The following is a 24,058-nucleotide window of genomic DNA, read 5'->3' on the forward strand; positions in this document are numbered from 1 at the left end:
ACTCTCATCATAGATATGCAAATTTACAGCAACTGCATGAATCTATCATGTCGATACGGACCAAAATCTCAGGAATGTTTCCAACGCTTTGCTAAGTCTATGACTAACCTAAGAAGCCTGAACCAAAAATCCAAATTTTCTGAAAATGGAGCATTTATTGAAGCTTCCGACAAATGTTATATATAAAAAGAAATCATATTTGCTACATCCCAGATTTTGTCTGCAATTTATTGCTATTTATATAAATTAATTCATAGAATATGTATTAGTGGGAACCTTCTGAAAAGTACTGTCAACTTTGAAATTGTTTGGATGAGAGGTTATTAAATTCAGAGTTTAACATTTACAAAGTGTACTTGTACTGCATCTGCATCCATCTGTGGCATTTACTTCCACAAACTGTGACACCAGAAATTTGACTTCCTGTATGCAGAAGGATTTTCAGCCACCACTGGAAATTGGAGCAAACTGCAGCGAGCGCTAAAATTTGGGAACAAAAATTCAAAGAAGGATGTTAGTAAAACACATTGTTACAGAAAAAGGAGAATGAAACCGACATGTGGAAATAGTAAAGACTAAGCTGGCATTAACAACTACAACTTAACATTGTCAGTCAACCGTGTTTGTGTTTGTCTTCCCTCAGGTCCACACAGCACGGTATCACGATGCCCTCCCAATGAATACCAGTGTGGGGGAACAGAGCTGTGCATCCACATGAGCAAACTGTGCAATGGGGTCTCAGACTGCACTGATGGCTGGGATGAAGGACCACACTGCAGAGGTATCACTTAAGCCACATTTTTATACCCCCCCCCCCAAAAAAAAAAAAAAAAAAGTCCCTACACACACAGATGAGGATAAAAACTTAGCTCCCTATGAAAGCTTTTGTCTTTGGAACGCATAAATTATTTCTATTTGCACACAATAACCAAATTACTTCAGAAAAAAAAAGAAAGATTACTAAGGTCCGTATTATTAGCCTCCTGAAAAACTGACCTTTTTATGGAAAGCTGAGGGTTATCTTCCAGTTTACACACAGTATAAATAGGTCATTAAGACTTGAGCACTGACCCTGGCAGTTTCTGGTTTTTGTAAAGTGAAATAATGAAAGTGTCCAAAATTAAACTTTTTTTTTTTTTGGATGTTTGGAAAACTGTGTTGAAAACTTCTTGTTCTTAACTACATACAATTTTCATAGGGAAGCTCATAATTCTGCCCTCGTCTATGATATGCAATATGGTTGTATAAGACTGTGTAGGTTAATATTACAGATGTGGATCTGTGTGAAACTAATGGTGTCTGACTGTCTTTTTACTTATTTATTGTACAGTCTTCACCCATGATATGTGCACGCTGTGAAGCACCGCTGACATCGCAGCAACATGTTGATTTACCACATTCATGTTATAACATTGGATTGTGCTGCCATCTGCGTATGTTCCCACCGGTTCTGTGTGCTGTATTTTGCGGCTGTGTGTATTTTTAGAGCTTTAAAGTCTTTATGATTTGAATTAGGGAAGCAGTCATTTTGAAACCAGAAACTGGGAAGTAATTTATGATGACTCCAAGGAATGTGACATTTCTTTTTTAAGAATTTGCTGATTGAGCTCAAAAGAGCTTCAAAAAATAGAATTTAATTGTGCAAAACACTTTTACATTATTGGAGGAAAGGGTAAAGATCTAAAAGGAACTCAACCTGGGGACTTTAACTTAAAGGTCAGCAGAGGAACAGAATTGATGATGGACTATCAATCAGACTGCTTTATGTGGCGCTGGTCAAAAGTCAGCACACATCACAAACCCAGCATCACTCACCTGTCCTCTGGAGTGTCTTTAATAATCGTAGCTGTCAATAATGGTAGAGTTTTACTGCGGAGGACACACACCGAAACCTGCCATTCTCACATCCAGCCTGTACAAAAATCCCACTCCTGCTGGATGAAAATATTTAATTGATATTTCAATATTCGTTTCAAAGCTGTGAGATTTGGCTTCTTAGATTCTGAACTAAATATCTAACCTCGTCGTCTTGCTCACCACCTCGCTCACCTAAGAGTCCGTCTGTCATTCTTTTCCTTTATTCTTTTCTGGGTGTCCCCAATACTCTTAGTTAAAAATGAGCTGGGATTAAATATTTATTGAAGAAACACAGAAAGAGCCACTGGGAGAGGCATCAAATTTTCATGCGCTTTCAGGTTGGCTAGACTTCGTTACGGTGTGTGTGTGTGTGTGTGTGTAGGTGTGTGTGTGTGTGTGTGTGTGTGTGTGTGTGTGTGTGTAGGTGTGTGTGTTCACCTCATAATTGTGATGAAACTCTGTCAACATGTGGGATGCCCCTGTATCCAGGGGTACCTTCTGCACTATTAAAAAAAAGAAAGAAGAAGAAAGAAATCATTTTGGGGCCTGTGACTTGGGGTTAAAGTTAAACTTAAGGGTTAAAGTTGGAATTGCATCTTTATTTGATGACTTTTTAAGCTTTTTTTTGAGACATCAGGTGTTACATTTAAGAGTCATCTGACTGATTTTAAGGTTGCATTCTGCATTTTATGTAATTCAAAATAAATATTTTGCCGTGTCTGTCACCGTAGGTTGTTTACATTGTTGCCCATGTTGGTTTTCTAAACTAATCTCAGTTGCTCGGCGCTCAGACTTGTTTTGGAAAATTCCGAGCATGTCTGTAATTTCAACTGTGGCTGTCCCAGCAAGTCTCTTGAGAGCAGGAGAAAGACTGGTGTATTCATAGGATTGTCAGCAGGACAGTGGTTACACGGGGGAATTCATCCCTTTCTCATGTAGGGGTCTGGGGTAACATCTTTAAAAATGCACAAACCAAAAAAATCTGCTGATTTGTGTGGTTTCTTCTCTGTTTCCCGCTTAGTGCTTACAGATGAAGTTTATTTTTTATTTAAGAAATTCATTCGGTCAGTAGTTCAGAGGTTTGCACAGCACTGCGACAGACTCGTGGGATTTTGTCTCAGAAATGCGACACTTTGACTGCGCCTCTTCTCTTTCTAGAGGTGTTTTTTTTTAGTGTGAAGAGTCTTCCAGTGTTTCTGGGAAAAGTGAATCACTTGTGACTGATAGATCTCAGCTTGGTTTGACATGGCTGTGCGTTTGTTTGACTATGACTCATGTCTAGATTTATATCTCATGGCGTGTTCCCTGCTCTTTTGAAAGCTCTCCTGATGTTATGTTTGTACTCTTTTTATCTCAGACGTGTACGTAGCCTTGGAGATGGTCTGTGATAACACTGAGACATTGATTTTGAATGCTAGGTGGGAATATTTGGTTATTTTCTTTTATGTCTCTTCTCTTACTCACTTAGAACTAAAACAATCAAACTTAAGATCACTAGAATATATATGTTATACTTTAGTGATTTGAAGCATTACCTTTGAGTTGACCTGAAGATTAAGAGTTCCAGAGAAATAACTTTAGTGAAATGGGTTACATTTCTCCCAATTTAGAGTTTACTTTGCAGCTACCCCTGTAATCATTAGTATCAGTTCGCCACTTGCACTTGGCACTGCTGTTAAATTTACTTTCTACTTTTGAATTACCCAAGGGTAATGTGACAAACCATAAAGTCCAAACAGCATATAGGCACAGATGCCTCATACCAACAGTAAAGCACAGTAGTGGATGGATGGCGATTTGGGCTTGCTGTGCAGCCACAGGACCTGGGCACATTGAAATCATTGAGTTGGGCATGAACTCCTCTGTGTACCAAAGTATTCTGGAGTCAAATGCTTTGTGAAAGCTTAAACTTCCCCAGAATGGGTCATACAACAAGTCAATGATCTGAAGCACAGCAACATATCTACAACAGAATAGCTGAAAAAGCAAACAATGAAGTTAAAATCTACCCAAAGTCCAGATTTCAACTTGACTGAAATACTGTGGCGGGTCCTTAAACGAATGCCTCCAAACCTCAATGAACTGAAGCAATGGTGGAAAGAAGAATGGCCCAGTATTTCTTCACTATGATGTGAGAAACGGATGAAGTCATATAGGAAACAACTCTTCCAAATTATTGCTGCCAAGCTACTTAAACATGGAGTGTGCTTAGTTTTTCACAGGACTGCACAGAGTCGTGCGAAAACCTTTTTCATATGACTGTATACGTATGTTTGAGTTTTGTCTCTGTAAGTTTAAAACATTTCTCGTCATATTAGGGCGAGGCTGGTACATTAGTTGTTACTAGATGTTCGATACATTCGTTTGACCAAGTCTCATGATTCCTCCGTTGAGCTGAACAGTCAAAGTTTGATCCTGAAAACTCCTTAATGCAACAGCAGAATTATAATGGGAACCATTTGTACCATTTACACAAACACAGTCATATTTTGAATAAACCCCCCTGTATCTATTTTTCTACTGAGAACCACTTGTTGTTGTTGACTCTTTTTTTTTTATCTTACTTCCAGTTATTGTTGATTTGATTTATTTTTGAGGGGTTTTTTTGGGTTGTTTTTGTTTTCAGGGACATGTTGAGGCACAGAGCAGCCAAGGAAACTGTAGATCACGTCTCTGTCAGTTCTAGTGTCTTAACTGATGATATAACTGAGCTGACTATAAATTTTTCATGCCCATTATTTATGTTCTTCACAGTCGGGAGGAAGCCACAGAGGGTGAAATTGAACAATTTAGCAATGCACATCAAGATTTTATTCAGTTAAGCACCCTGCTGAGCTCTAAAAAGAAAGCGTACGATAGCAGATTCAGCAGCACCTGTGCCTGATACCTACAGGCATTCTCTAAGCTCTGTGTCTTCTGATAGACAGTACTGAGCGAGATGAACGGAAGCTGAGTGATCACAGTATAATATCTGAGTGTATAGTGATATGTTGAAGGGATTATTGCATAATTATTACAAATCCCTTTCCCCGTTAAAACCACCGAGGAAGCATTTTCAGTGCAGTAGCAATATAAGTAACAGGAGACGAACATGATTAAAAGCTGTCGTTTGTTTTTAGTGTTCATTTATTCATCATTCCTCTCTTCCGTTGCTCTCTTTCCTTTTATTTCAGAGTATATCACCAACTGCTCTCACATGGGCTGTAAGGAACATTGTGCCGTTACTCCGGCAGGGCCTGCTTGTTACTGTAAGACTGGCTATGAGATCAGCCCAGATGGAAAGACATGCAAAGGTGAGTTCCTATAAATTCCGATAGTCAAGTATGGACCGCAAGTGTCTAATCATCGTGTCACGGCAGAAAAACAGTCTGTGATTCAACTTCCTGTCCTATGCGCACATTTTTTTAGTAATAAACATGTTGTTTACAAAGCCAAACCAAAGTTTATTCAGGTTTTATAGAAGCCAAACTGAGTGCGGGTGGGTTGGGTGCTGAGAAACATGTGGAGCATTTCCTGCAAAAGTCTGTCTTGAAAATGTTGCATTTTGGCAGGTTTTTGGAGGACTTACTGGCAATGATGAGCAACACTTGTAAATCCCATTTATATCATGGTTATTTTTGCAACAAACCTGGTGTCTATCTACAAATACTCACACCTTTACGAAATTAGAAGCCAGTGGGAACATGAAAAACAAATGAGAGATGTATTTGCCAGCTTAAGGAAACTGAAAGTAAATATTAATCAGCATTTTTTCTTAAAATTATACAGTCAAGTTTTTATCCTTTTATGTTGTCCTTTCATTTCTGAGCTGTTGATGCTATTTGGTGTATTTACTGACTAATAACACCATCTGCGGTTTCTTGGATTCAGACTTTGATGAGTGCAGCCTGTACGGGACCTGCAGTCAGAACTGCACTAACACCGAAGGATCCTACACCTGTTCCTGTGTGGAAGGCTACCTGTCTCAGCCAGACAACCGCTCCTGCAAGGCCAAGAATGGCGAGTACAGTCAGGCAGCAGTAGAACTGTAGAGTGAAGCAGGTTGTCTCAGTGCATATTGATGATCTCCCAGCGTTCCTTCTGTTTACTCTTAGTTATGTCCGTCTTTCTTTCCAGTGCCAGTAGAGCGTCTTCCTGTCCTGTTGATCGCCAATTCCCAGAACATAAACGCCACCTTTCTGAGCGGCACCACAGTCAACAATCTGCTGTCTACCAGCACCAAACAAACCACCGCCATGGACTTCCTTTATGCTGAGGAAAAGGTCTGCTGGATCCATGTGGGAGACTCCCCCTCGTCCACAAACCTCAAATGTGCCTTCATCCCCAATCTGAAGAGCTTCACGGACGAGAGAATCATCAATATCTCCTTCAGCCTGCACCGTAAGTACAGCGCAGCATCACAGCTAAACCATTTAATGTTTATAATGTTTTCAAATTACGCTTTAAATGCTTTTCAAATTATTCAATGAGCTACAGAACTTGCTCCAAAAACTCAGCACAGTATTATCTGCATAGTCCAGAGCGTGCACCAGAAAATGGTCTTCTATAGCCTTCTCTCACACTTTACTCACACTTTAATATGGGAATGTATTATTTATGTGTTTGTATTGTAATTCTGTTTCTGACAGCAATTCAACGTAAAAATGTTTTGCTGTAATTGCTCAGTGTAATTAGCTCAGTGAGGCACACTTTACACCACCTGTGGCTACATAGCAATCTGCCAAACCACTTGGGATCTTTTAAGCTTTGGCTTTTCAGTTTTCTTCTGTAGGCCTTTTGCATAGTCAAAAACACAGGCGTGCACTACACTCCAGAAATGATAATTAGACTTTTTCTCTTGGTTTATATGAAGAGGAGGAGGGACGTTTCAGCATTTTTGTAGCTTTGCATAGAAAAGTGCTTCCGTTATACATGCAGGTCTTATTAAAATGAATTGTTGATGTAATGCGTGCATTAGCTGTGACATAGCAGATATCCATTACTACTTACTACTTACTACTTCTCCTGCAGCAAGGTGGACATTGTTATCTGGGAGTGATTTAGGCGTCTTTCTGTGTGATGAACATACACCCATGTTTTTGTCAGATAGACAAATAAACATCCATCCACTTTTTCAGATGGCAGTTTGACAGAGCTTGTCGTACACCTTGGGGCAATTTAATCCGATTAGTACGGTCCCACCAAAGTCAGCCACAGGTTCTCTTAGTTCTGGTCTCAAGCCCAGATAAACGGGAACACTTGTGTCACAAAGTGAACCCGGCATAAAAATTTTTGCCAAATTAAACATGTGACTCATTTGTAAGATTTCCATACCGGATCAGCTGAGGGCCCAGTTAAATTCTTGTCTGGTCCTGTTGGCCAGCAGGGTGCTGGTGGAAACTGCCCGGCAAAGACAAAGAAAGAGGAGAGGAGGAAGGAATGTTCGGGGCAGCGAGAGAGATGTCTGCTAGAAGAAGAAGAATAAAATGTTTTCAAATGGGGGTTTTTTGGTCATTTTTTTTAAAAGGTTAAAGAACATGAAAGTGTATATCAGAGGGGTAAATAAATACTTAAAACACAATGTAAATAGGGTAACAAAAAAATGTCCGGAAACTGGGCCAAAAGCTGGGCTGAGCTTCTCTCGGCTCTGTGCACAGTCAGTCATAGATATTATGGCAACACATTAGAAGCAGCTGTATTTTTCCATGGCTTAAGTCTCCTTTCAAAAAACACTGTAGAGTCCTTACTTGTGTAAAAATGAAACTAAAAGTCAAAACCTGAGGAGAGTCACTGAATACAGACATGAGAACTTGCATGTTCCTGAGTGTAGACACCCTGCAGGTCAAGCAGTCACACAGTCTTTCTTACCGTCTTTTTCCCCTTTATCGCTCCTTTGCTTCGCACCCTGTTTCTAGTCATACTGTGGCTTGGTTTCGGGCAGCTTGTCTTCAATGAGTCAGAAGAAAACAGAGCGACAAAAACAGAAATCTCATCTTGAGAAAGCCACCTGCGATGCCTCATTACAACATCTTTTGGGAAGTTGGTCGACAGGTGGTTTGTAATCATTCGTAGCTGCAAACATTAATCGGGGGACTTGGCCCTGAATCAGTACAACGCCGAATTTCTCCCTCACTTTGCCGTTCCGTTTATTTTCGGAAAATAAACTGCGTGCTTCTCCCCACAATCTTTTACCGTCACCTTAAGGGAAGGCTAAAATGAAAGCGAGCCTATTTTGCGAGTGCACCAGAGAAAGTCGAAGAAGTACGCGACGTCTCATTTGTACTTTATAATTGCTGAGCAGCGCCAACAGAGCTGTAACTCGATGAAGGAATGAGAAGTATTGAAGAACCGGCTGGGAGAGATGGGAGGGCGTGCAGGACTTTTGATGAGCTTAGCGAGCAGACCTCTGGATATTGGTTCTGATGAGAACTGGAGGGGATCTGACACACTAAGTAGCTCCTTACAGCAGCAGGGGAAATGAGGAGTTTTAAAATTCAACAGAAGGAAGATAATGTGCTCACGAAGGTCGTGACAAAATCGAATCGGTTTATGGGAAATAGGGGAACGCCCTCAGTCCGCTGACTGAATTTGAGCGGAAAATGAGAAAGAGGGTGCACATTAAAGACAGTCTTCCTTGTGTGAACTTTCACATATTTTCACTTTACTTTTGATTTCGGGACTTCAAGCAGCCCTATTGAATAATGTAGCATGTAGATTTGTTCTTCTCCTTTTCCTCCCCTCACATCTGCTTGGAGTGCAACCACTTGTCTCTCACTCTCTCCACATTCCTTTTCCATGTGACTAAAAGAATGAAGTAACATGACAGAAATGACTTGCTCAGCGCCGACCGTCATAGAAAGTTTAGAAGCAGAATAGTGACAGAGAGGCGAGCTCTGGTTTCCACATGCACACACAATGTGGTGCAGCTGTCTTTTGGAAATGTGCTAGTTGTAAACCAGATGATACTAGACAAGCTTAGAGCAGGAAAAATGGGGGATTTTATCATCAGAGTAGAAAAAACTAAATAAAAAAGCATTTCTCTGTGTGTGTTCGCTATTGCTACATTCGTCATGAGCTCATTACTGCACATCAGTACATCATAACGCCCATCTCAAAATTACAGAAAGTGCCACATCATTACAGAGCTTGCCTTTAAGGATACAGTATTTGAGAGTAGTAATAATAATAATTATGATCAAAGTCATTCAAAAACAAGAATTATCACAGTTGCTATAATTGTGCAGCTGTAACCAGAACCTTACAACCGACTTGCCAATTTAAGAACCAGAAGCATTTTTTATTTATTTATTTATTTTTCCATAAAGGAAATTCCATCAGCCTCAGCTGGTTTCCTCACGCCTGTCCTCCACGCACATGCACGCCCACACACACTGCAGTGTTCGTTTGTAGGCACAGACACATGTGTGCGCACCCACGCACTGACAAGATGGAGCACTGGCTGCATTGAAGAGCAAGGACAGGATGTGCATGACAGATGATGCAGGATTAGAGATGCTGTAAATGTGGAAGCAATCGAAGGGCGCTGCTTTTTCTGTATCCTTGTCACCGTATTGTGGTTTCTGTGTCATTGTTGTTGATGGAAAATGCATTTCGGTTGCTAATGAGGCAAATCAAAATATGCTGAATTAAAGCAAGCGTATCCGAGGCACAAAAGGGTTGCTGGGTATGAGCTACATAATATGGAAAGATGTGTAGATCTTTATGCTATAATGACTTTAAAAACAAACATTTATGGCTGTGTACTTTGAGCCGTGTAAAGAATAAACAGTACAAACGGGCAAGAGTTTTTGTCATCCGTTCCACATGATGATTTGAAGGGACTGCCCATCAGACTTCATCTTTTGTACAGGCTGGAAGGAGGAAGGAGCAGATTTACACTTACAGTTAACGTCAAAGGAGCCAGCGGGCTCCAGTAACAGGGATTTACATAGGAAATGACGCACATGTGATCAGAGTGACTCATGACCTCACTATTTCACAGATGAGTTGTCCAGATGTGTCTCCACCCGCGAACACTGTCACTCTCTTTAGCCACATTGCCTTTTTTATTTTTTTTATTTTTATTTTTTGTACTCTCAAATTTCTGAAATAAACAAATTTAAAATCAGGCAAACTTTTAATGGGATGACAGAACAAATCTATAGCCATGATGCAGCACGTTTAAAGTGTGCTATAATAATTAGCATTCCTATACACAAAGCACAAACTAAAGCATATAACAAATATGCATATTGATAATCATACTACTTCAAAAGTACTACAAAGTAATGCTGCTACTGCTTCACCCTGCTTCACCCACAAACATCTGCCTCCTGCTCAGCTTGAGGAAAAATCATGGGATTTTGCAGTGTAGGATCCATCTTTCTGGCACATTAATGTCCGCACTAAATTTCATGGCGTTAATCCCTGTTACTGGAGCCTTCCAAATAAGATTTACATTTTTAGAACCTTTGTTCCTGTTTGATGTACGATGATGGAGGTCAGAGGATTGTTTAAAAAGGAAAGTTGCAAAAATACCTCCTTAACATTTGATGATTTTTTTTCCCCCATTTATCTCAGCACTTTCTTATTTAATAAACTGTATGTTGTTCTGCACCATTTATTCTACACCGTGGCTCTGCAGAAAACAACTATCCTTTTAATATACAGGCCGAAAAAACACTCAGAAAGCTGAGTAAACTTTACTGTGAGCAAAATGTTAATAAAAGGAGCTGCCAAAAAAGATGACAAACAAAAAAACCCTAAAAGCTAACTAAACTAACAAAGCTGAATTAAGGCTTAAATAGAAATCACAGAGAAGCTGAGAGCATGAGCTATAGAACACTTTTCCTTGACCTCAATGGGAAATGTCACAAGGTGAAGGAAAGGTGTGTAGGAGACGTGATAAGGCTAAGTCTACTCAGCCTAGGTTCCTTAACAGCACGATGTCAGATATCTGCTGTGTCGAAACTACAACATCCAGTAGATGGACTACAACATGCACGCCTTACCTGACCCTTTTGTTTTGCTTCTGTCCGGTAAAGGATCTACTACGAGCCATCTGAATGTTTCAATATGTAACTACCAAGAAGCAGCGGCGTGGCATTCAGAGATCAGCTGCGCGTTTATCAGCCTGTTCAAAATTCAAACCATATCAATAGGTTACGGCACGAAATGGAAAATGCATTTATAATTAACATGCAGGTGATCTGCGCAACTTTGTCAATTATCTATGAATGGTGGGATGGCATTATCCTCTTTCATGAAGGATGGTCCAGTGTATCCTCTGCTAAAGGATGTAATAAAGGAAGCACAGACAGAAGCACCTTTCCTTAGTATTTATTTACAGTTCCTCTTATTATGACTGCGACACAGATACTTCCACGTCTACTCTCTCAGTTAGAAACCTTTCTAAAGGAAACTGACTTGACAAAACTTGTGGTACACACAAGCTCTGTCAAGGAGACATGGTAACATGAAAAACAAATACCAAACATATTTCCCTTTTTTAGGGAACACAGAAAGACGTGACAGAGGGAAGGACAGACGGAAACAACAAGGACACTAAGCAAGCAAATATGAAACTGAAGCGAAATACAAATCAAGTATCCAGAGCTAACGCTAGAGCAGCAGGACAGTCTAAACTGGTACCCAAGAGCTCAAATGAAATCAAACAGAGATAAGTTTACATTTACTAAAAATCAGCCTTTGATGCTTCATGCTATGCACAGGAGGGCTGATCCCGGAGCTGCCAGTAAGCCCCCCTCATCTCAGCTTGTACTCTAAGAGCCAAAGTACCTGCTACCCTTGCACAACCAGCTACAGTACGCTGCTTAGGACAGACACTGGCCTGAAATCTCCTTAAAGGGTCATGTGCTGTTAAAAGGCAAGCCAGTCAGCACATTTTTAAGTCTTTCCATTCAACACTTGGTCAGCTTTAAGTTTCCCTCGCTCCCTTTCTGCTCCTTTACCCGCCTCACTCATTTTAGTTTGCACATTTTTTCTTATTTAACACGGGGACTGGGTTGTGCAGTATGAGGGACTGGTGTTAAAGCTTCAAACATTTCAAATTGACAGCCATGAAGTCTCAAAGCCATATCCGCCGCTTTAAACGCGATGATACTGATAGAAGCACGCTAATGCGTCCTTCTGTTAGCGGCGTAGTACAATGCTGGGCCCCGTGACCGCCCTACTACGTGCGCAGTTGCTTGTGTAAAACGTTGTTGAGCTCCTAGAAATAAATTTTAACTCCATTAGCTAGTCATGCACTTGTTTTTCTTAGACCAATGGGGAGCAGCCTACGAACAAGAAAACACGAAGAAAATGAGTTGTTTAGAGAAAGGAAGGCTAAATGAATAAGGCAGCTGTTTCTGTTTTTTCAATTATACGGTGCTGTTTTTTATAGCATAGTTTCAGACAGACAGAGCTGCAGTTAATGAATCCAGACTGTTTTCCCACCTCTGGGGAACAGACAAAGGGGAGGAATGGGGGATGATGCATGGAGGAGGAGAGAGAGGAGAATGGGAGGAGATAGAAAAGTCTGTGGCTTTGCTGAGGCCATTTCTGCTCAGCAGAGGTGTAGGAAAACCTTTTTTTTCATGGTTTTCAGTAATCTTGCACAATCTCCTCTTTTCTCCCTCAGTTGTTTACCCAGGGTTTAATCTGGGAATCGGTGTTGTGAGGCAGCTGGAAGCATTTAAACAGAGAACTCTGTGTTAAAAATTAAGAGCACCTTTGGGACTTACGGCCGCTGATTCCATAAACCTCAGAAATGCTGCTGCACAATTGCCAAGTTTCCCTAGTGGAAATCAGATCTCTCCCTCGCCATCTTTCTTCTCTTCTCACTTTTTTTTTGTCTTTCTCTTTCTCTGTACTGCTGCATTTTTCTTTTATCCCTTTTCCACTTTTGTTCAGGCTCAAAATATTTGAAGGTGGTCCGTTTGCCTTCCTTTTGTTTTTTTAAGCTCTTCACAAAAAATGTGAGTTATGTTTTTTTTAAACAAGAGTTTAAACAGATTTATTGGTTCATTGCTGGTGAATTTTCACTATGGGCACTTTTACTGCATTCTTATACTAAGGAATCTGCTCCATCATTTCCCGAACCCAAACGTTTCTTTCCTGGTTGAAAAAAATTGATCCTCAGGTTTCCCCTAAAGTCAGCACGGGGACCTGATCACTCTGGTAAACATACTGCCATGTTACACCACCACCCAAACCTCCGAGCGCTGCGTGGCCAAGGACCCCTACAGTATGACTTTAGCCCTACATACGAAGTGTTTGCGTAGAGTGTGTTAGGATAGTTCTGTGGAGAGCTGAGCCAAAGCAGCTGTGAAAATACAGGCTTTGTGATATGTGAAGCCTGCCTCACCAGGATTTCTCTTACTTTCTCCCTAGTATATGCATAGTTTGTATCTGCCATGCCAAAATGAATATTTACAGGTACGTTTGCTGGTGCTGGAAGAAGTATTCAGCTGTTTTGCATAAGTAAAGGTAAAAAAGTAGCAAAGGGTTATGTTCACAGCTTGTTTCTGTGGCATCTCAAGAGACTAAGAGCAAAGAAAAATCATTTTATGTTGGTCGGTTGCATGAAGATGGCTGATTTCATAGTCAGTCATCTGTCATATGTTCCCCCTGCACAGACTGCATAATATTTGGCCTCCATGGAGCCTGACTTTCAGATTTTTGAAAGTGATGAGCAATAGGTCTCCAGGCTTTCAAGATGTCTTTGACAGAGAATCACAAACTAGTATTTCTGCACCAACAAGTAGATTCCCAAATTTGTAGAAGACTTGGCACATTTCGACATGCAGTCCAGTATGTCCTAAAAAAGGATCTGAGGAAAGTGGACAAGTAGAGGACAAAAAAAGAAAAGTGTAGGGGCTTAAGAAAAACTATCTACATAATATGAGGAGTAACTTAGTCATTAGGAAACAGACACCTGACACAGGACCTGAGAGATTGCAATTTCTTTAAGTATTTTTTAGGAATAGTTCTCCAGGTTTCTTAAAGGACATTCAAAGCTCTTCTTTGGATGCCGGCTGCCTTTTCTGTTCTGTTCTCTATCAAGATGATCCCACATTGCTTTGATATTGAGGTCTGAGCCCTGGGGAGGCCTATGACCCGTGGCTGATAGTGATCTATTGTGTTTGGAATCATTTCTTGCTAATCGGATGTTTTCCTTTTTCCACATTGACAATTCCATTGATTTTGACAAGATTCCTAACACCACAGGTTGAAATCCAGACCTAAACCATGACAGAGCCTGCAAAATGTTTTACAGATGGCTTTAGACACTCAGTGTTGCACCTCTCTGCTGAACCCATCTTTAAATATAGATTCATCACTCCATAAGAACTGTTGCCGTTGATTTTTCAGCCCAGTTTTTTGTGCAATTTGGACAACTTTTCAGCCTTTTTGCTCATTTTCCTTTCCTTAGGAATGGCCTTTTCACAGCCATCCTTCCACTGAGAGCATTTCTAATTAAGCTTTGGCAAACAGTAGATGGATCAACTAGATTTTATTTTGGCTGCTTGTTTGTGTCATTGTTACAATTTTTTCTTTTTTGCTGTCTTTAATATATTTTTATGTCTGTGAAGACTTTTGAACCTTTTGCGTTATACAGATAAAATTCACTTGACTAACGCCAACAAACTCAGTTACTAAACTGCTTCCGCAAACACAGATAACTGCTAATTAGTGCTGCGTAACATCCAAATAAAATACTGTAATTTCCCTCAACAAAAATGAAGCACAGACTTTGCAGATTGGCTGTTAGTACAATTACCCACACAGCAAGCCTTATCATTTGTCAGGTAATTGCATAAAGACACCAGCACAAACAGAGAAGTCCAATTCAGTGACTTGAGTAAGCAGCCTAGCAGTCATTTAGGGGCAAGTTCAGCCTGTGTTGACGCCCACCTGTCATAAAGCATCCCCACGTCTAATAATGCTTAACTTTAAGGCTTAATTTAATCCAAACAGGTATGTAACCAATAAAACCCCTATGTAATAAAGGTGAAAATCAGACAAAGCAAAGAAATGTAATGTGAGAATATTTTAGAACTGTGTAATGCCATCTGGCACTGGTGATGTCATTTCCTGCAAGATGTTTGCAGTAATGACCAGGGAGTTCCGATGCAGGACTGAGGTTCTGGCTACAGCTTCCTCCGAATGTCCAAATGTCAACACACACACACACACACGCACACATACCTGCCTTACTTTGAGTATGACTTAAGAGCTTGCTGTAAACTTGGCATGAATCAAATATAAACACCAGAAAAATTAAACACACATGGTGATGAGAAGCACTTTACTGTGAGGAAAAAGTATTTGTTAAGCCACATCTTTTAAAACAGTATTGGAAATCGACTTTATTCATTTACCAGCAGTTCAAAAGGAAAGAGACTAATCATGTTTTACAACTTTATATGATGTATACTTTGTTAAAAGTATAGAATTAACAGTAAAAAAGTTACAGCACTCATATGAAAAGGAGTATAGTCTGCAATATATAAAGTATATTATTGGATTATTCCTTACTTAATTATTTCTGGTCTGAGCTTTGAGCTTTTTTCCAACCTGCCAGATAAATGAAGGTATTTGAAAAATATATCCATTTCAGCATTAAGAGTACGTATAAAAATGCAAAATATAAAGAACTTATGCGTAATTCTCTTGCCCTTGTGCTTCACCAATGCACTGTACTTAAATTGGTAACAGTGAGAGTAACAGGTAGTGATAATTCCAGGCCTTTAATATCCTCCCATCTCCATTCATCTTCAACAAAAGCTTTCTGTCTTTGATTGTTGGCTCTGACTCATTGCGGCCGTGCTGCTGTTTGATGAAGAAGGGGGTCTGTTAATGTAACGTTTCTTTTTACTCTATTTTCTCCTTCCTCAGACCCCTCCCCTCTTCACCGCATTCGGCACAGTTTTGATAGGGGAAGGGACGTTACAGTCTTTATGTCGGTCTGAATTTGAGCTTCGGTAGGCTTTAAATGTTCCATAAACTTTGCGTGTGGTGCTGTGCTGTGCGCTGTACGTGTTTGATTTTTGTCCCGTATGTGGGGAGTGGAGCCTGGGGAAAATAAACCCAGTGAAAAACCACACAGAGCCGTCAGCTCTGAGGTACCACTATGGCAACATCACATAACCCGAAGCAACAAACAGGCTCTCTCATATTTTGCTGAAGTGATTTTAAGTGACAGACACAGTACTTAGACTCTGGCTAATTGGCGTTAGCTGTCGTCTTGTTTGTCAGTCAGGGAAAGCGATCCGAATGCGAACCTGACGTCCTGGACTGTGTGCGAATGTGTGCATGAGAGAGAGTGTCTGCAGCACACTGCTGCAGACGAGCCAAACCTCTTACCCATCTCCTAGAAATAAAAACAACATCATCGCACGCCACAAGTTCCATACTAGTCACTGAATCATTACAAGTACAGTTTTTGCTTCACCTTGCTCCCTCTGTGTCCCATCTTCTCCCCCACCCCACTTCCAACTTTTCTATCCAGATGTGGAGCAGATGGCCATTGACTGGCTGACCGGAAACTTCTACTTTGTGGACGACGTGGATGACAGGATCTTCGTGTGTGACAAGAATGGGCAGACATGTGTTACCCTCCTGGATCAGGAGCTGTACAACCCCAAAGGCATCGCTCTGGACCCCACCATGGGGTGAGTGTGGTCACTTTCTTAAAGTACGGAGGGAAGGACATTACACAAACTTTGTCCAGCAACTGCGTTGTGTCATCCATCGCTGTTATTCAACTTTAAAATATGTGGAAATAGAGGGGAAAAAACAGGATAAATTGGATGTTTGGAAGCTGGAGTAATTGAGCGCAGATGTTGGCGGTATGCTGACTGTATAAGGTTTTGAGAGGAAAAGCACGTTTTTGTTTTCGGCTCTTTTGTTTATGACCAAACTTTCCAGCTGAATTCCTGAAAGTGCGTCTGTCTCTGCGGCGCGTGGTCGTGATTCTGAGAGATCGTTCTTCGGAGAAAACTGCGCGAATGCAAGAATGTGCGTTCGCGTGCACGTATTTGCTTGTAGTTTTCCTCCCACACGGCTTTCTCTGCTGTAATTGGTTCGTTCAGGAACAGGTAGAGCTGCTGGAGCTGGCTTTTCTTTTGGTAATCGGCAGTGTCATTAGAGGGAGAAAACAGCAATAACAAACACTGGCACAGCAAAAAAAGTCTTAGTTGTGCTTTTAATCTGCAGGCTGATTTACTTTGAGTGACATACAAGTAAAAGACAAAATTTTATAAATAAATAAATAACATCGTTCTATTTTTCCTGCCTTCATCTACTCATTAGCAGTTGCTCCGTTTCTCTGTTATGAAAGGATTTTGAGAGGTCTACTTTAGAGAAGGACTCACAGCTCGCTTGTGTAACACATGTTTTTCACAGTAGACGCTGTTTGTTAACACGTTTACAGAGACTGTGAGCAGGATTTGATGTCATAAACAAGTTATTTTATTTTATTTTTTTATATTTCTGCTCTGGCAACAATGAAAACTTATGGTCTAACAAACTGGTTTTGGAAGGAAAAAATGTTATCAGATCTCAAATATCCATCAAAAAGCCCAAAATAAAGTTTTCAGTATTTTTTCCAACCAGAAGTTAAAGTCTGTCAATCAGCAGCATCTCTGGGAGCGGGCTATAAGGTGCTCCCGACACCTCCTGAAATATGTTTGGTCTCCCTGGCACCCCCCACCCTACTCCCACCCAAAAAGCCACTGGACTAGAGTGCTGTTAATCTTACAGTACCCAACAGTAATAGGTGAGAGCACAGATAGGACCAGTAGGAATGTAACCGAGTACATTTACTCAACTACTTTCTCAGGCTTTATGTACTTGTAGTTCATTTACAGGTGACGTCTTGCTTGTAAATGAGACATCTAGTCTGTGTGGGATTACCTGTATAAATAAAGGTTATAATAGGCTATAATTTTTAGTTACTGAAAAAGTCAGAATACTTTTTCTATTTTAAAAAGTATCTATTACAAGATTATGTTTGCATATTAAATCGGCAATATGACACAGGGCTGCATATAGCCTTGAAAACTGTGCTTTGCAGACCAATTTGCATCTTTGGTGCCCCCTGTGCCCCCCTTGTACTCCATTTAGAAAAATCATGAAAACACCCCTGCTATCAGTCCGTTTCTTCTCACTTCTTTCTATAGGAAGGTGTTCTTCACAGACTACGGACAGATCCCCAAGGTGGAGCGCTGTGACATGGATGGCCAGAACCGCACCAAGTTGGTTGACAGTAAGATCGTCTTCCCCCACGGCATCACGCTGGACCTTGTCAGCAGGCTGGTGTACTGGGCTGATGCCTATCTAGACTATATTGAGGTGGTGGACTATGAAGGCAAGAACCGGCACACCATCATTCAGGGACTGCTGGTAAGAAAATAATCTCATTATTATCTCTCTTTAGCTGTAAGAAATTCCCCATAACGCCGTCTAACATGCTCTGGAGCTCTATACACGATACGTTACCCCAGTGTGCGCCTTTAATGCGTTTTTAGCCAGTGAGTGATTAGCAGGGAGAAGATGGTGGACATTTGGCTTTTCATTAAATAAGCTGATTAATCGTGTCCAATATTGAGGCTGTTGATGTTGCTGCGCTGTTGAAGCACATTGGCTCTTAAACCTGTTACCATGGCTTTTACTGTGATCTGTGGGGGAAGTAACAGCTTTCATTTACTCACTGAACCTAAGGGCACAGACATGCACACACACACACACACACACACACACACACACACTTAAACCGCCACCTCTTGTAATATATGTGTGTGTGCGCACCTGTGATAGACCATTAGTACATGCACATCCTTCACTTACAGGATAAAAAGAACCGTGGTTATGGATGGTGCTGAGTCAGGGCTGTTTTACCAAGTCGGTGTATGTGTTTGCTGAGACTTAGCACACACTCTCTTAAAGGTGCAAACTGCGTAAAAAGTAACGTTCAGATCACACACTCTGGCCAACACAATCCGTCAGTCTGGTTTGTGTTGTCTACATGTGGAAGCTAAGGTGACCTAATGCACTATTGTTAATTGTTGCCTGAATCCAGATTATGATAGGAAGCAGTATGTAAATGTAATCTTTAAGGTAGTCTGTGTTTATCAGCGATATCCACAATGACAGGCCTCAGTTCCATGTCAGATTTCGTGTTGTTCCGGTGTTTTTGTATTTCCTGCTGACTTTGTCAGCTAAAGGCAAGTGCTGTGTGAGCGATCATCATGTTTGAGAGCTCTGGACTATTTTCGGTCTCGGTCACACTTTGCACCATGCTGACCACGGGAAATTCTACTTTTTGGACAAGTGGCTTTTTAAAATTGTATATTGGGGCACCTCAAACAGCTTGACCACTGTTCTACACATGTGCGCATGGTTTATTAAACTAAAGGTGACATAGCAACACAGCATTTGTTTAATGGTAAAAGAGTTTTTTAAAAATCTAACCATCGGAAATGTCACCAAGAAGATCACAAAGAGGAGAGAACTGTTTTGTTTTGGTGGTAAGTTGCCATGGAATGAGGAAAATAATAGCTACCAAATTGTCCCCATACAGAGAAAATAAAAGACTCGCTCAAGGAAAATGTCACAAAGCAAGGAGTGACAGATCCATTGTTGTATATTGGCGATGCAGGGGAGTGCACTACTAAAAAAACAGCTCTTGGATTGCATTTATTTGTTCAAATTTATGAAAGTTAAACCCCTTTTTATGAGGTTACACACAAAGGCAATACTAAAGTGTTTCTGCGTAGACGTCACGAGGGCTTAGATGATTTTTTACAGTCTCTGCAGACTAATAAAGCGCTTGTAGGTTTATTTTTTTGTAAAGACTGTTAGTCAGAGAGACTTTGTTTATGGAAAACTTATTTTGTATGAGTATTTGTACATGTAAGTTTAACAACAAGAGACGAAACACATGAAATACTGAAAAAAATAAAGCGTTTTTTGTGCTTTCCTCTCCCTCTGATTTGTGTTGTTTTTAGATTGAGCATCTGTATGGGCTGACTGTATTTGAAAACTATCTCTACGCCACCAACTCAGACAACGCTAACATGCAGCCCAAGACCAGTGTGATCAGGGTGAACCGCTTCAACAGCACAGACTACCAGGTGGTGACCAGGGTGGACAAGGGAGGAGCTCTGCACGTCTACCACCAGAGACGGCAGCCCCCAGGTAGACATGCCCGCACATATACATCATTCCTAGGTGGATATTTTATTATGAGACTCATTTTTTCCCTCTTTCTTGGTTTCTAGTGCGCAGCCACGCATGCGAGGAGGACCAGTTTGGGAAGGCTGGAGGTTGCTCCGACATCTGTCTGTTGGGGAATGGCCAAAAGACGCGGACTTGCCGCTGTCGCTCTGGATTTAGCTTGGGTAGCGATGGCAAATCTTGCAAAAGTGAGTGGGAATGAACGGTGACTGAGCTCCAGCGATTGTAAATCAACACATCCATCAAAAGTTATCTGCGTGTCAAACATTCACTGTAGCAGTATTCCCAGACGAGGGTGGGCTCCTGAATTTCCCAGTGGGTGTATGGGGGGCATAGCTCAAGTAATTTGAAATTTTACTAAGAAAGAAACAAGTTTGTTGAATTGTGTCGTGCATAAGATTGTTACATGTAGAAATGCCATTTTTTTTAAGAATTTGGACGGTCTTTTTAGACTTTCTACATGTGCCCTATGAGAAGGTATTATAAAGGCCTTTCTATGAGAAGAGCTGCTTTAAGTGTATTTTGGTCTCAACTGTTGCCTTGGCTCGGATCCATGTAGATTCAGTTTGAAGTCACCAGATTAACAGATGTCTCGAGCAGTTGCTGTCTGTCTGTGTTCATTCTCCTGTAGATTTAATCCTGCTATCTCACTGTTTGAGTTTAAGCACAACTCTCTCCCTCTACCTCAGTGACTCTATATCAAATGATCTGCGAACCAAGTTGTACAAGTCATTTATCGATGTATGAAACGATCTCTTCTGCTGTCCTGCATATGCAGTCTTTCTGTTCTCAAGTTATTTGCAGAGTTGAGTTTTCTGAAAGTAACGCCGGCACTGAGCTCCAGCATTTGTTTTATGTATTTTAACAGCATTGCTGGCTCTTTGCTGGCCGCTCCACAAAGCTGTCAGTGTGATTCAGCTTATTCTGAGAAGTGTTTTACTATCCACCAATAACAGCTTTATATTGATCTGCCTACTGAGAAAAGAACGTCCTTGAAAATGGCAATATTGATTGACCCAAAGGGCACCCATCCTCTTCTTTCGCTGTCTCATTAAAAATCACTTAATTTTCATTTTTGGGCTTTTGTTGAACTTGCATTTTTTTAACATTAATAATCCATATAAATTATTCAGAAATAACTGTGTCAGCATATGAGTTGGCCTCTAATTTTGATTCCTTTAAAAAAAATAAAGTAAAGAACAGTAAATGATGGTCTAAGTTGAAGTGTTTTACCTTTATTCCCTTGTTTTGCCACAGAACCAGAGCACGAGCTCTTCCTGGTCTATGGTAAAGGTCGCCCGGGGGTCATCAGAGGCATGGACATGAATGCTAAGGTGCCAGATGAGTACATGATCCCGATCGAGAATCTAATGAACCCGAGAGCGCTGGATTTTCACGCCGAGACCGAGTTCATTTACTTTGCTGACGCCACCAGCTACATGATTGGGCGCCAGAAGATTGATGGAACGGAGAGGGATACCATTCTGAAGGAAGGTACGGCAACAGCAGCTGATTGGAGAGACCAAAACGACATGCCAAGATTATGAGCTAGTTCGATGATTTTCCATAATAATCTCAAAAACGCATTTCTTAAAATAAAATTTGTAGCCATATTGTAAAAGACTGTTTTTGTTGATCTGGCTTAAAATTATTTGAGATAAAAAAGTGCTTTACAATATGACTCTTCTATTCAGTCCAGTTTATAACAAGTAGCAACTACAGCCTCTTTCAGTACCTTACTTATAAAGCATGTGATATGCTTTATGCTGTGTAGAAAAACTTCACAGCCACTGTTTGTGTTTGTCTAAGCGATCCACACGGTGGAGGGTATAGCTGTGGACTGGATGGCTGACAACTTGTACTGGACAGATGACGGGCCCAAGAAAACTATCAGTGTGGCTCGACTGGAAAAGGCTTCACGCACCCGGAAAACACTGATTGAAGGGAAAATGACTCACCCTCGTGCCATTGTAGTGGATCCGCTTCATGGGTAATATGGATAAAGAGATGAAGGGAGGAATAGAGTGCAGAGAGAACAGATATCAGTAAAGAGCAGTAGAGGAAATGATGGTAATAAGGTACAAGTGAAAGCAGATAAGAGATAATAATAATAATAATAGGTGATCGTTACATCTGGTTGTCTGTCTGATGACTCAAGTAAAAAAATACCCACCCTGCTGCTCCCCTGTCAGTAAAACCAAAGCAACATTTCTGTCTGCTCTCTTTGTTTGCTTTTATCTTTATCTGTTGCTTTTCCTTGTAAGCAGTATCTTTGTATCATCCAGCCGAAGCCCTTTGATCATTTTTCACCCAGTGCTGCTGACCATTTTCCCCTCGAATTGGCGAGTCCTTTCTGATTACACCTATCACACCTTATTTACTAAAACAGATGGAGCATTTTGTATATTAGTTTCATTAGCTCCATTTCATTTGCATGCAGCCATATTGCTCTTTCAAATAATTCTTTATAATGGTGTACATGGATGTGTCTTATTGATAAGACCTCCTGTGCTCTTTCCTGAGAAATACATGCTCATAAACCCACGCAAAGACACGCACACACATTGGATTGCTAGTGACAGGGTGATGTGTGTCCACACACTTCCCTGGGGAAAGGCACTCACTTCTACTAATGCCTGTAATCAATCAGGCTCAGCAAGGAGGAGGAGAAACTAGCAGAAACCACTAGAAAGAGGAAAAGGCAAGGGAACTATAGAATGCCACTGTTAATGTCAGTCATATTATGGCAAGAAGGGACGTTTCTAATGTCGTACAATAGTGTAGACATCAGTGGTTGACAGGACCTAGAGTACCTGATGACAAACACCGGCATGCCTGTGGGCATATCAGCTGAGACACACTGCTGAGCATTCCCCACTGGTTGGTTTGATGAGTATTGGGTGCTTTAGGGCAGCTAGATAAAATGTCACTGCTTTTGTTAATCCTAAGTGATTCTTTACGATGCACCAATAATATTTACCTTTTCCTGTCTTGCTATCACTTGTACCCATAACAGTTCCCTTGTTATTCCTCAGGTGGATGTATTGGACAGATTGGGAAGAGGATCCTAAGGAAAGCAAGCGTGGAAAGATCGAGCGGGCGTGGATGGATGGCTCAAACAGAAATGTGTTTCTGACCAGTAAAACAGTGCTGTGGCCCAACGGCCTGAGCCTGGACATCCCCCAGGGAATCCTCTACTGGGTGGATGCCTACTACGACCGCATAGAGATGGTCTACCTTAACAGTTCCGGACGCAAGGTCAGAATTAAAATGGTTTAAGAATTGAAGGTTAAAACTGTTTTACTGGAGTCTGGTAACTTCAGACAGGAGTTAAAAACGGGTGTCAGTGCACTAATAAGGAATGCGCTTTAAAGCAGTGGAATAATGTGGGTGGTCTATCACTGTGTAGTACAAACAATGTGGCCTTGAGTTTTGTTAACACTGGTTTCTCCTTGTGTCTGAACTGATATTTTGATTTCACTGAGCTGTGGTGCTATTGGTGCTGTTTTTATAATGCAGAAACTGGAATGGAATCTAAATATTATACACACACACACACACACACACACACACACACACACACACACACACACACACACACACACACACACACACACACACACACACATTAGTGAAACAAGTGCCAGTCAATGTTTAATGTGCATTTTTATATTGCTATTGCCTAGACACTTATGTTACTTAACCCATTTAATAACTAGTAAAAAACACCAGTCATTGCATCATACTTTATCATCACCATGAGCAAGGTTTGAACTACACTGCTCAAAAAAGTTAAAGGGAAAAAAATCATGCTGGATATCTATACTGATGCCGTTGGGTGGACTGAAACATAATGTCCCAAGGGTGTTCGACTGATTTTAGGAGAGGTGAATGTGGGGGCCAGTCAACTCTTGTCACATGAACGCGGGCATTTTCAAGCACCAGAAGGAACCCAGGACCCACTGCACCAGTGTAGGGC

The 24,058-nt window shown here is 40.9% G+C and overlaps 1 protein-coding gene across 2 annotated transcripts in view; it reads left to right on the forward strand.

Moving 5' to 3' along the window:
• Window positions 1-24,058, forward strand: part of LOC146709506 (low-density lipoprotein receptor-related protein 1-like) — a 99,997-nt gene that overhangs the window by 32,009 nt on the left and 43,930 nt on the right. For both annotated transcript variants that reach the window (XM_085456496.1, XM_085456497.1), the window contains exons 3-13: window positions 644-781; window positions 5,031-5,150; window positions 5,728-5,856; window positions 5,974-6,237; window positions 16,352-16,514; window positions 18,024-18,246; window positions 19,851-20,040; window positions 20,124-20,267; window positions 21,337-21,573; window positions 21,889-22,069; window positions 23,115-23,337. In XM_085456496.1, the coding sequence (XP_085312622.1) occupies window positions 644-781; window positions 5,031-5,150; window positions 5,728-5,856; window positions 5,974-6,237; window positions 16,352-16,514; window positions 18,024-18,246; window positions 19,851-20,040; window positions 20,124-20,267; window positions 21,337-21,573; window positions 21,889-22,069; window positions 23,115-23,337 (2,012 nt within the window). The remainder of the gene's footprint in view (window positions 1-643; window positions 782-5,030; window positions 5,151-5,727; window positions 5,857-5,973; window positions 6,238-16,351; window positions 16,515-18,023; window positions 18,247-19,850; window positions 20,041-20,123; window positions 20,268-21,336; window positions 21,574-21,888; window positions 22,070-23,114; window positions 23,338-24,058) is intronic.

This window comes from Copadichromis virginalis, linkage group LG5, assembly GCF_057382275.1.
Source record: "Copadichromis virginalis isolate Kocher_CV1m ecotype Utaka linkage group LG5, C_Virginalis_male_GT1.1, whole genome shotgun sequence".
In the NCBI taxonomy this organism is placed as follows: Eukaryota; Metazoa; Chordata; class Actinopteri; order Cichliformes; family Cichlidae; genus Copadichromis; species Copadichromis virginalis.